This window comes from Heloderma suspectum, chromosome 13 (assembly GCF_057233095.1).
Source record: "Heloderma suspectum isolate Gila_16-S chromosome 13, 16-S_ref, whole genome shotgun sequence".
In the NCBI taxonomy this organism is placed as follows: domain Eukaryota; kingdom Metazoa; phylum Chordata; class Lepidosauria; order Squamata; family Helodermatidae; genus Heloderma; species Heloderma suspectum.
In genome coordinates, this window is record NC_139470.1 from 28,621,111 (window position 1) to 28,634,082 (window position 12,972).

At 48.3% G+C, this 12,972-nt stretch overlaps 1 protein-coding gene across 1 annotated transcript in view; it reads left to right on the forward strand.

Moving 5' to 3' along the window:
* Window positions 1-12,972, forward strand: part of LOC146336273 (2'-5'-oligoadenylate synthase 3-like) — a 30,377-nt gene that overhangs the window by 3,967 nt on the left and 13,438 nt on the right. The window contains exons 3-6 of the mRNA XM_084819547.1: window positions 539-711; window positions 1,487-1,713; window positions 3,785-3,932; window positions 5,364-5,558. Of these exons, the coding sequence (XP_084675673.1) occupies window positions 539-711; window positions 1,487-1,713; window positions 3,785-3,932; window positions 5,364-5,558 (743 nt within the window). The remainder of the gene's footprint in view (window positions 1-538; window positions 712-1,486; window positions 1,714-3,784; window positions 3,933-5,363; window positions 5,559-12,972) is intronic.

Below are 12,972 nucleotides of genomic sequence, written 5' to 3' on the forward strand. Positions count from 1 at the left end.
TGGGGCCAGGGGAAACAGCCTTCTGGGGAACCTGAGAGGGCCGGATTGTGACCCCAGGCAGGCTGGATTTGGCTGGATTCTCTCTGAGTTTCCCAACCTTTGCAAGGAGGAACCAATGAAGTGGACCACAAACAGGGAAACTCTGAGGGGGAGGATGTTACATCAGTCCTATCAGTACTTCTTCCACCAGGCCAGTACTAGGCATTACCAGGCAGACGTGAGGGGAGATGCGGGACCGCTGCTGCTCTCAGGCCAAACATTCCTCTGTCACCAAAAATCCACCCCACCCATGACTATTTACCCCGAAGGTGCTGTTTACTGCAACCAGCGCCTCTGGGGCAAAGAACATTTGGAGGGGGCAGGAAACAAATGCAAGTCCCCCATTCTGGACTGGGGCCTCACATGAATGCTTTTTCTCAAAATAAAAGCGGTCAGCTTAAGCAAGCTAAATGTGTGAATGACGCCATGTGCCATTTGCCTGTTTGGAGTGGCCTGCTTCTCTCTGTACCTGTGAGTCTGTGTTTGTTTGGAATGACAGGTCCTTATAACGGCGCCAGGCCTGACCCTCAGGTGTACACCGACCTGATCAAGAGCAGCAGCTGTGGCGGTGAGTTCTCGCCCTGCTTCACGGAGTTGCAGAAGAAGTTCATCAGTAGGCGCCCCACCAAGCTGAAGAATCTCATCCGCCTGGTGAAACACTGGTACAAACAGGTGTGTTGGCATGACAATGTTGCCAGGAACATGCAGAGGAAGTGAGGATTGTTCTATACCCATGCCTCTTCCCATTTCAGATTCAGTGGCTGCATGTAAGCCACCCTGAGAGTCTTAACAGGCCATGTAGTGCAGTTCTTTTCCTCACCAAAAAACTGAGCTTGAGTGGTGTACAGAGTGGTCCTGTGCAAGCTTACTCACAAGCAAGCCCCTCCATGTCCAGTAGGACTTACTCCCACATAGGCATGCGTAGGATTGTAGGCTTAGACTTATTAGCATTTCTTCATTCTTCTGGTTTAGGCAGAGGTCAAAGATGAAATCTTATCAGTTGGCAAAAAGTGCCAAATAGGAACATCAGAAGCTGCCTTATACTGAGTCAGACCCTGGGTCCTTCTAGCCCAGTATTATCGACACTGACTGGCAGCAGCTCTCGAGGGTTTCAGGCAGGATTCTCTCCTTCCCCTACCTGGAGAAGCCGGGGATTGAACCTGGGACCTCGTGCATACAAACCACGCGCTCTATCATACTGAGCTATGGCCCCTCCTCCATGCAAAATCCCATTTTGTGTTGCTTAACATAAAGTAACCACCACTTTAAAAGACTGTTCTTGTCTGTTGTTATCATCATCACCATCTACTCCCCCCCCCCATTCCCTGAATGAGGCAGGATGATGGTGCCATAAAGCCTTGTCTGGAAGCATTGTCATGCTGTTCTGTCATCATGCACCATACCGCTGTGGGTTTCATTAGCAGGCTCTTCCGTTATACCACTGTAGTTGCCAGAGAGGAAGTTGCTACCCCCAAAGTATGCGCTGGAGCTGCTGGCTGTCTACGCTTGGGAACAAGGAAGTCGAGATACAGATTTCAAAATGGCGGAAGGGTTCCGGACGGTGCTTTGGCTCATCCAGCAGCACAGGCAGCTCTGCATATTTTGGACTGTGAACTATGACTTCCAGAATGAGACCCTCAAGCGATATCTGCAGACCCAGCTCCGGAAGCCCAGGTCAGTCTCCCATCCTGTTTTCTGCATGGTTGGTCCATGTCAGTTCCTTTCTAAAACCAATATCCTCCATCTAAATTTGCCAGTTTCTCATCCATCCCCAACAGATACCACCACAGAAGGACTTCTTAGGGCAAAGCTACCCTCGCTGACTTCCAAGATATCCCAAGAACTGCAGTTCTGTGAGGATGCAGATCTCATTCACAGGGCCGGCCCATCCACAGAGGCGAGCTAGGCAAGTAGGGTGCCCAATGCCAGAGCTGCTTCTCTGAGCTAAGTCATAACCTGGTCAACTCTTAATCATTTAACACACTGGTTTATGTTGCCCAGCTTATGATAATGAACTCAAGGGAGTGGAGACCACGTTTTGACTTGCCCAGGGCAGCCAGAAATCTTGTGCCAACTCTGCCTACAGGGCAAATGCAAATTATTCCTATGAAAGTGAGCAGCCGTCTCCTCAAGTTTCTTTGGGAGAAGCCATGGCAGCTACACAGGTTTAAACCCAACTCCATGATTCTACATCTATATCCTGCCTTTCCTTCGATGAGCTCAAGGTGGCTTATGTGGTTCTCCCTGCGAGGTAGGTTAGGCTGAGAGATGATGGCTGATCCAAGGTCAGATGCACGGCCGAGTGGGGATTTGAACCTCCCTTTAAAACTCAAACCAGTACACCAGCACATTTAACTGTGTTTATTTAAGAACTGGGGAGGGGAGGAAGAGAAAGGTGTGTGCGAAGCCAAAAGTCCTGCAATACTCATTCATGTAATCATAGAATCATAGAATAGCAGGGTTGGAAGGGGCCTACAAGGCCATTGAGTCCAACCCCCTGCTCAATGCAGGAATCCCAAGTCAGAGCCCGGATCGTTGCTTCATCTAGCCCACTTTGAGCTAGTTTGCTCATCAGGATACCATGCAGGGGTGCATAGCCGTTTTGGCACCAGGGGCCACATTGGGTGTTGACAGAGGATGGCACATGCATGTACACATATACATACGCTCATCCGTTCACTCTTGCACACACAGACAAACACACACATGGCTGGATTTTCTTTTGCTAGTGCTAATAAGGGAACCCCTTCCTAGGGATCTATGAAAAATTAGTTTCAGTTCATTTTTGATCAGGATTTACCCAGTTTGCACCTTCTGGATCGAACACGGATTCAGATGCAATCCGTGATCGAAGTCTGTACAGTTCTGAGCTTGCAATGTAATTCGCAGACCCCCCCATCCCAAAATGTGTTCGCCAGCATGCGTACATTTGAAAAATGCGCATGAAAAAATGTGTACATTTGAATAATGCGCACAAATATACTTTAATCACTGGGAGAAAATGCATACGTTTCAGAGATGCGCACAATTGATGCATACATTTGAAATATCTACATGGAAATACAGATGTGTTTTGAATGATGCAAAAAGAAAAACAAAACAAAACTCACAATATGATATGGACTTGAATCAGAACAAGCTTCAAGAGAGAATTTGGAGAACTTTGGCGAGCTTGAGTTTTGCTGATTCGCACATCCCTACCCCTCCCTTATCTTCCATTTCTCAGCAGAGATTGGAGGTAAGGATGGGGTTAACTTGCTAATGCTAGCAAAAGAATCCCTTCCCATATCTCCAACCTCTGCTCCAGCAGCAGATGCAGGAGTCTTGCAAGCCACCAAAAACAGCTTGGCTGGATGCACTTCTCCCAGCCCCGATGCAGTGTCTTTGTTACTAGCTATTTTATAACATTTCTGTTGATTTTGGTAATTTTCCAAAATTTCAGTGTTATGAATTAGATAATATTAAGGTGGCATATATTACTGTATTTATATATTTTTAATTAATATATATAAATATACAAGATTTTAAAATAAAATACAGTAAGTGAGGCTTTTCCTAGCATTAAAAAGGCAACGATGAATAAAGCATCACCTGCTGACTTTTTGAAAAAGATGTGGAGCTTGTGAACCCCCTATATTTCCCCATAGAATTCGAGCATCGGTGATACGTCTTGCATGGCGGGGGTTCTGCAAACCCTTTGGCCAAAGACTGTATCTTATTGGCTGTTTCTGTTGCTGGATTTTAGACCAATCATCCTGGACCCGGCAGATCCAACCGGGATCGTGGGACAGGGAAGCCGCTGGGATCTGCTTGCAGAGGATGCTGCATGTTGCGCTTTTCAGAAATGCTGCAGGAACTTCGATGGATCCATGGTCAAACCTTGGGATGTGCTGGTGAGGGAAGCAGGCACTGAAATGCCTGCCGTGTGTGTTTGTGTGGCTCAAAGGCAGTCCAAGGAGCATTGGTGAGAATGCTGAGTTTGGGTCAACACTCTCATCAGAAACTCCTATTTTCATTCTCTTGCATTTACATATTGGGTGAATCCAGGGGTGTTAACATTTATGTTTCCTCTTAGAAAAGCTCTTCAGATTCTACTCCTGAGGTAATGTTGTTGCTGTTGTTCTGTGCACTGTATTTTAATGACACCCAGTGGACTGAAAAACACTGTTTCAATCCATTGATATATTTTGTATGTGTATTGCAGTATTTACTTCATGTCCACCTCTCTGTGCTCTCCTACACTCTTTTCACATGCTTACACAGCCATACACTCATAGGGCCTGTTCACACAATCACGGGGGGGGGGAGGGTGGGTAGCGGAACCACACTGTGGGGAGGGGTAGGAAAACCACATCTGAACAGGCCCATAGACTGGGTTCACACAACACACTAATCCACACAGTGGTTGAGTGTGGGTTGTTGTTGTACCGTGGGTTATCGTGTTGGCTGAACGCAGAGTGTTTTCCGCAGGGTGGCTTGTTAACCATGCAGAGCGGCTTATTTTTCTTGAGCAAGCCACTTTGCGAACCCATGGTTTGTTGTTGGGTTGTTCAGGGTGGTTAACAAGCCACACTGCATGGTTAACAATTCACCCTGGCTGCGTTCAGACAACACGATCACCCACCCTGCGGAAAACTCTTTGTGTTCAGAACCCACGGTACAACAAGAACCACTGAGCGTGGGTTAGCATGTTGTGTGAACCCAGTCACATTCTCACCACTTATGCAGCATTGGTATTTGCAGATTAGACCTCACGTGCATTCACGTGCCACATACCACATTCGCAGAGTCCAACAGTGCCCCATTTTGTCTTGGGGTAAGGGCTACCTTATCTGCTACATTTTAAAAGAATGATTTTAATTGTCTGTATGATAATAGTACATGTGATGGGAGATCTGGATTCTCAGTGGCTCCACACCCCACCGCCCCACCCCTGCATGCACATGGGGCAGAAAATATGCCCTTGCCACCATGCAATGTAAGAACTAGCCCCAGCTGGCAGCCAATTCCCCATGGACCTCTTCCCCAATAATTTGTTCGCTAATTGAAGTAGGCCATATGTTCATCTTTTGCATTCTGCTTGTGTGTACGTTTGTTAGTCTGTAACACATTCACCCCATTGAACACTGAAAAACTGGAACGAAATTTGGTATATATGCTGAGGGCACCACTCCCCATTGCAGATTCTAGCCCCAGTTCAAATGCTGTACCCGTTTTCAAATTATTCTGCAGGGTGGGCAACCAGAGGTTGTGACAGTCCCAGGTAAAGAGCTCTTTTCTTCTTTGAGATGAAATCAGACTCAGATATTGGGACCTTCTCTTAGGCCTCCATTCCTGCCATGGCTCTCTACAACACCGAAGCAACTAAGCTGGATGAGTTTGTCTCTGACTATCTTCAGCCCATTAAGACATGTCTGGACCAGGGGCGCAGCGTCGTGGACACCCTCTGCACATACTTGCGGGATAATTGCTTCAAAGATGGCCCCAAGCCCTGGCCCCGGGTGATGAAGATTGTTAAGGTAAGAGCTTGCAGAGATTCAGAGAGTGGGCAGTGGGAGCATAATCTCCACCAGCACACTTGCACGTGAAGAAAGAATATGAAACTAGATGGCTTTCCTAGAAGCCAGCTTGGAGGGAGAGGGAATGAAGGAGATGTGAATGCAGCAGTAAGAGGCATCCCTTTTTATAGCTTTTAACTTCTGTTCTTCTTCTGCTAAGAACCCAGAGCAGCATACCTGGAGTCTGAAGCCAGGCCAGTGGAGTGGGGGGCACGAGAAGGGAACAAAAGTTTTGTATGGGGCCCAGACAAAGCCTGGCCTGGGAAGGAGACAAGATTAATCCAGCAGCCCTGTGGAGTTCCTGGGCTATTAACAATTTGGGGGAGATTTGCAGAGAGTCTTCCAGGGGCATCCTCACAAGCACTTATTATACCTTCGTCACTCTGACAAATATGCTCTGGAATGCTCTGGACTGCAGGGAGGACTCATACACCGTGTTACATGCATCACGTCCCTGAGCAGTGCCCAAGTTCCAGGGGCAAAGCTTCCCTGGCTTTGTTTTCTTTTGGAGGAAGTGATGACTGGTCTGTTTCCAGGCAGAAGTCAAAGTGCTGGTTATGACCTATAAAGCCCTATTCAGCTTGGGACCAGGCTACTAGGGATGTACGAAAGGTACTTACCTTTCCGCGGATTATGCTGATGCTGGGGGGGAGGCGTTCCGTCCCTCCCACCGGAATCCTGGCTGGGAGGGAGGCGCTCCATTCCTCCCCCCCCCCCAGAATCCTGGCTGGCCGGCTCCGCTCCGCAGGGATTCTGCAGAGCCGCCGGCTGGCTAGCAGGGACACAAATTTTCCCTTTGTCCCTGCAGTCAGCAAATTGTCCCTGCAGTCAGCCGTGATAGGCTACGTGAATGTTTACGTAGCCTATCACGGCTGATTTAAAAGGAAAAAAAAAACACGCGCGTACGCAAATGGCGGCGCCCATGGGCGCCGCCATTTGCATTCCTTATTTTGGCACATCTTAGTCTACGTAAACATTTACATAGTCTAAGACAGCAAAAATAAGGGGAACGCAAATTGCGTAGATGTTTACGTAGACTAAGATGTGCCAAAATAAGGAACGCAAATGGCGGCACCCATGGGCGCCGCCATTTGCATACGTGCGGTTTTTTTGTTTTTTTTTAATCAGCCGTGATAGGCTACGTAAACATTTACGTAGCCTATCACGGTTTTTTAAAAAATCTAGCCGTGATAGGCTATGTAAATCTTTACATAGCCTATCACGTTTTTTTTTACCTGGAAATGGTGGCGGCAGTGGCAGCCGGTCAGAAGACCAGCCGCCGCAGCTGCCGCCGCTGAACCGCTGCCAACCGCTGCCGGAGCCGCCGCCGGAGCTGCCGCCGGAGCCGCCGCCGCCAGGAAGATCTGCCTAAGGTAAGTCCCGTCCCGGGGGGGGGGGGTTCCACCACCGATTTCGGGGGGCCAAATGCGCTGGCATTCGGCCTCCCCGAGATCTGTGGCGGAACTTTCGTACATCCCTACAGCCTACCTGAAAGGCTGCCTTCTCCCATGCAAGCCTGCCTGGGTCTTAAGACCTTAAGATCGTCAGGAGAGGCCCAGCTTTTGACACCGATGCCTTCAGAGGCACATTTGTTGGTGATGTGAGAGAGGGCCTTCTCGGTGGCCACTCCCAGGCTGTGGGATCCTCTGCCAAGGGAGGCTAGGTTCATTCACTCTCCGCTGTCCTTCCACCAGCAGGCAAAAACCTTTTTACTGAAGCAGGTCTTTGGCACGCAAGTGGGTCTGTCATGTTAGATGCTGTTTTTATTGTTATTGTTGTGTTTTAACTGTGTTTTAATTCACTTGTTTTATGATTGTTTTAATCAAGTCTTATTTATGGTTGTAAGTCACCCTGAGCGCCATTTTTCTTAGTAGAAAGGTGGGGCACAAATTAAATCAATCCATCCATCAATCAAATTTTAGTTTATTTACAAATATGTAAGTTCGTGTAGGCAGACAGCATAACTCCCACTGTCTTGGACCAGCCAATGATCAGGTATGATGGGGTCCAACAAATGCATCCAGTATACTTACCTAGACTGTGTACCTATTTTAAATGCATCCAGTGTACTTACCTAGACTGTGTCCCTATTTTAAATGCATCCAGTGACTTACCTAGACTGTTTCCCTATTTTAAATGCATCCAGTGTACTTACCTAGAATGTGTCCCTATTTTAAATGCATCCAGTGTACTTACCTAGACTGTGTCCCTATTTTATCCAGGTCTCTTATCCCAGCATTATCTTACTGTTGTTGGTCCTGTTCACCCTGTTCTAGCAGCTCTCTTTCCTCTAGGACTCTAGGCCTCCTTCTTTCCTCCGCCTTCTCTTCCTGCTTCTCTGCCCCTCTGCCTTTTTGCAATCCCATGGAGACAGACGTCAGCCTCCGAACTTGGAGGCTGACGCCTATCCAATGCAGAATGGCCAGCGCATGGAGGAAATCCTTTCCTCCATGCTCTGGCTGCCCTGCATTTTCAGCTAGATGCGCCATTTCGCACATCTAGCCGGGGACATCGGAACAGGAGGGAGGCTGCGCAGTGTGTAGGAAGCCTCATTCCGCAGCCTTCTCCCCTCCCCACCCCTGGGACTACCCCCTTCCTGCCTTCTCTGTGCTCTGTTTGCAAGCATGGAATAGCAGCCGGCATGGAGAGTACCTCACCAGCTACAAGGGCGCAGGGCAGGGGAACACAAGAGAGCTTCGGCTGTTGGGCAGTATAGAAATGAAATGAATGAATGAATGAATGAATAAATAAATAAATAAACTGAAAAATCCAATGGTCCTCTAGACACTGTCTAGTGGCCATAGGATTGCTCTCCCCAGCAGTTAAAGTTGTTTTTTTTCCCTCTTCATCAATCAGGATGGTACTTCCTTGTTTCTATTTCCTGAGTTAAGAACTCCCACCAGCCCCACTTCCTCTAACCTTGGGTTCAGCTTTATCATTTCCAGATTTCTGGGCACAACTTCCTGATTTTCTAACTAAACCTTTGACCTCTAAACTATTACCCTTTTGGCTGAAATTGACTAGCACACACAAACACAGGATTTAACCTCATCATATCCTAAAACCAAACTAAATACAAAAATGGAGGACAGCTCTGTTCCTTAACATCTCCCCACAACCTCCTCCAATGGAACACTTATCCTTACAAAGGATCAGTGGGCAATGGCCATCTTGGGGCATCTCTATGCCAGCCTAAAATCCTGCTTTTAAAACGGGGCTTTCTGCTTCCGTTTTAAACGCAGGATCACAATGGACTGCCTTTACATGTGCTTCCTTTCCCCCTCCTTTCCCCCGTATCTGAGTCTTCCATTACCTTTCATTGATCTCGCTCCTCTTCTTGCCACTTTGCCTCTTTTCACGGAGGAAATTGAAGTGGAACACAGCAGGGTAATTTGATAGCTCATTATCTGCAATCTATTTAAAAACGGAACAAAGGGCATTTAGTGCAGGAGACGCCTTGGAGGATCACGGCGTCGTGTAAAGAGCCCGCAAACTTCCATGGAGGAGCCATCTCAATCGCAGGATAAAAGCTCCGTGTGAAGGAGCCTTTGGTGATCCATTGCAAAGCATGGTCAGTCCATAGTGTAAATTCCTGTCCATATACCTAAGGTCTGAACCAGCAGAGGCTAGTGGGCAATCCAACTGGTGGGGCGGAAAGGGGTCACCAGAGGCCGAGCCAAGGGGGTCACGGGAGGCAGAGACAACAAGGACACCTATATTGCTGCACAAACCTCCTGTGCAAGTTCTAGGCGTCTTACCTTGATTCAGAAAGTCTGTCACAGTTGCAGATAGTTGTTCAAAACAAGAGACAAAATACTATGCTGTGTACCAGTGTAAAGCTATGCACAGTCAAGAGTGCAAGCTCCATTACACAAAGTGTGACCTCAAGGTGAAAATGCTTATGCTTGAAAGAAGTCCTATGAAGTAAATCACATAACCCGCCAATGTGGAATAAGGATCCTCATAGTGACCAGAAGTTCTGTTATAATGGATGACCTTTATAGGAAGAAATGATTGAAAAGTTGCCCTTGAATATTTGGTATAGATAATCACAGGCTTTTTTAAATTTAAGTTTGGCCCAGCGAGCCGAAAACAGGAGAAATTTAGCCAGGAATACGTGTTTGAAGGCATTACTTTGCACCACCCAAAAAGGGGAAAGGGTAAAACAAACAGAGAAGCATTGTACAGCACCCCAAAATGGATGCCAGGCATCCATCCCCTCAAAGTTTCCTCAAAATTTAAGGAAAGGGTAAGGAGGAACAACACAGGCCCAAATTTACAAGCAGTTCAAACCACCAAGCCCCACACCACCCCAATTTATACAGAATAGCAACAGAGAGAAAGCCATTTCTGGCAGAGGCCACTTCTCAAAGATTAGAAGCATGGGAAGCCCATTTCCCTTGTGTGAAAACCCATTTCACACACAGGAAAACTGAGGCAGCAATTATTATTATTACTAATACATTGTTGTTTATTTATTGCATTTATATCACACCTTTTTTCTTCCTTAAGGAACCCAAGGCGGCATACATAATCCTCCTCCTCTCCATTTTATCCTCACAACAACCCTGTGAGGTAGGCTAGGCTGAGTCAGTGACTGGCCCAAAGTCACCCAGTGAGCTTCCATGGCCAAGTGAGGACTAGAACCTGGATCTCCCAACTCCCAGTCCAACACTCTCGCCACCACACCACACTGGCTCCCACATGAAGTCTGTGCTCAGTTTGGGCTACATAATCACAGGGTTTAAAACAATAATTTTGACCAGCAAATAGAAAACAGGAGGAATTCAGCCAGGTATATGTGTTCTTTAATGAGCTTCCGTCGTGCGTTAAAAACGTGGTTGTTCAGGCAGGCATTTGGGGTGGGTTAGGGTATTTTAGAAAATGTTTTTACTGTAGAATTTTATTGTTTTAAACTGTTTTATTGTACGCTGTACATCGCCCAGGGTGGCTGGGTGACCAGCCAGATGGGCGATTAATAAATTTAATAATAAATAAATACATTCTAAGGCATTCTTTTGCACCACCCCCAAAAAGCAAAGGGTAAAAAGAACAGACTGAGAAGCATTGGACAGCACCACAAAATGATGCCAGGCATGGACCTCAATTCATTACTTAAGGCAAGGATAACAGAGGGGAAAAATCAGGCCCCAATTTAAAAGCAGTTTGACCCCCGGCCCCCTCCAATGCATCCAGAATAGCAACGGAGAAAGCAAATCCCGGCAGAGGCCACTTAACAAAGATTGGAAGCAAGGGGGTGGGGGGCCGCGGGGAGGGGGAAAGCAACGTCTGTCTCTCTCGCTTGCTCATTCTGTCACATACGCCCATTTCTCAAGAGTATGTAATAGTGCAGAGAAAGCCATTTTAGAAAAGCCCGTTTCTCCAGGATTTCAAGCAAAGGGAGGCGGGGGAGAAGAACACACCCATTTCACACACAAGGAAACTGAGGCATCAGGCAAGCAAACACAGTGCTGAGTCTGGGTTATATAACCTCAGCAGAACTAACACAAAGCAGGCTTATAAAAACGGTTTAGCCCATGTGCTTTTCGACACAAACCCCTTGCAGAACTGGGGTGGGGGGGTGGGGGAGGCTTGAGACACGGGGGGAAAAATGGTTAGGAAAAAGGCTCCAGACACAGGCCAGAATTAATGGTTTTGCCACACAACCCAGTCATGGGGGGTGGGGTATAAACAAGATGGGAAGAAAGATTTTTGTTGCACCTGTGCATTTCTCCAGACACCCAAAACAGAGAAAGATTTTTAAATGAAGAACATTCTTGTATAAATATAAAAAAACCGGTCACGATCTCCGAGTCTCCCCTGCTCCCCACCCCTTGCGCGTGCGCGCTCTCTCTCTCCCTCTCCCCCCACACTTTCTACAAGTGAAGAAGAGTGGGGTGGAAATGAAGCCAATTCTGTGCCTCAGTTACTCCACCCGCTCCGTTCAACCGGGCTTGGGCCGCCCAACGCCCCTCAAGTGGCTCTGATTGCCCACTGACTGGCGGCCAGCCAGCAGGCAGGGTCCATGCCTATTCCATGTCTTGGCTGTCTTGGCTCAGCTAGCCAGTCAATCAGCCAGCCTTCTCCGCCCCCTATCGCCCGAAGAGGGAAGGGGTCATCCGCAGGGATGGTGGAGAAATCCGCCATGGACCCCAATGAGTCCGGATTCTAAAGAATCTGGCCTCCAGAGTTCATGGCGGAACGGCAGTACTCACCTCTGCCTGGCTCCAGAACCGTCTGGAGCCGGATCGTCCTCATGGCAGCTCTGTGGAGCCGCCGGCCAGCTCTGGAGCGCAAGCGATGCAGCCGCCATTGCCATGCCATTGTATCGCCGGCTGAGGCTGATCTGGATGCAAATGGCGTCCACTACACAATTTACGGCCATAAAGCCCTTAGATTAAGCTAAATGGCTGCATTTAGCTTAAACTAAGGGTTTTAGACTAAACTAAGGGCTTAAACTAAGGGCTTAAACTAAGGGCTTAAACTAAGGGCTGCATTTAGCTTAAACCAAGGGCTTTACGGCCGCAAATGGCATCCGCTACACCATTTGCGTCTGTGTTTTTTCACGCGATAGGCTAGCAATAGGATAGAAATCACCGTGGAGTGGAGCCAGCCAGCGAGGATTCCAGGGGGAGGGATGGATCGCCTCCCCTCAAGGGCGGATTCCCCACCGGAGCAGCAGGTAGGGAATCCGCCCATCCCTAGTCATCTGGGGCTGGCCAGCTCAGGCTAACAGCCTGAGCTGATCCTCATTTTTGTGCCACGTCCCCTCTTCACGAGGGTCGCAAGCCCCCAGAGCTGTTCTGGTCCAGGGAAAGGCTCTGGAGCAGCAGGCGCACCCTGAGCACATGCAGGCCCTCAGCTGGGACACTGAAGCTGCTGTACCACCAGGAGCCCTGGCGCAGCAGCGGCCAGCCGGAAGGGGGAGTGCGACAGAGGGCTGCCCTGGCCTGGCCTCAGCTAAGGCCCACGCACCCGGCAGGCCTGCCACGCAGGCTTCACTTCTCCTTGCGTCAAGGCAGGAAGACCATGTCCTCATCTCCCACTTCAGACACTTTTCACCATGCTGACTTGTCATACCCGCATTTTTATACTCCTTGGGCTTTTGCTAGAGTGCCTTGCATGACTTTACACATTTCCCCATCTTGTCTTGAAAACATAATGCATAGTTCTTCACAGAACGGTGATGTTCCGCCAGGTTCCCCTCCCAGTTCTCTTTAACTAGGCCCAAAGGCCCGCTCGCCCTTTGGCTGTACATTAGCGCAAAAGCGGGAAATCCCGTTGACTCTTGGGGAACATCTCTGCGTGCACATAAAAGGCATGCGTGCTTCTTGGGTGGTGTCGACATAAGTCTTAATTATTAAGCTTAATGGCA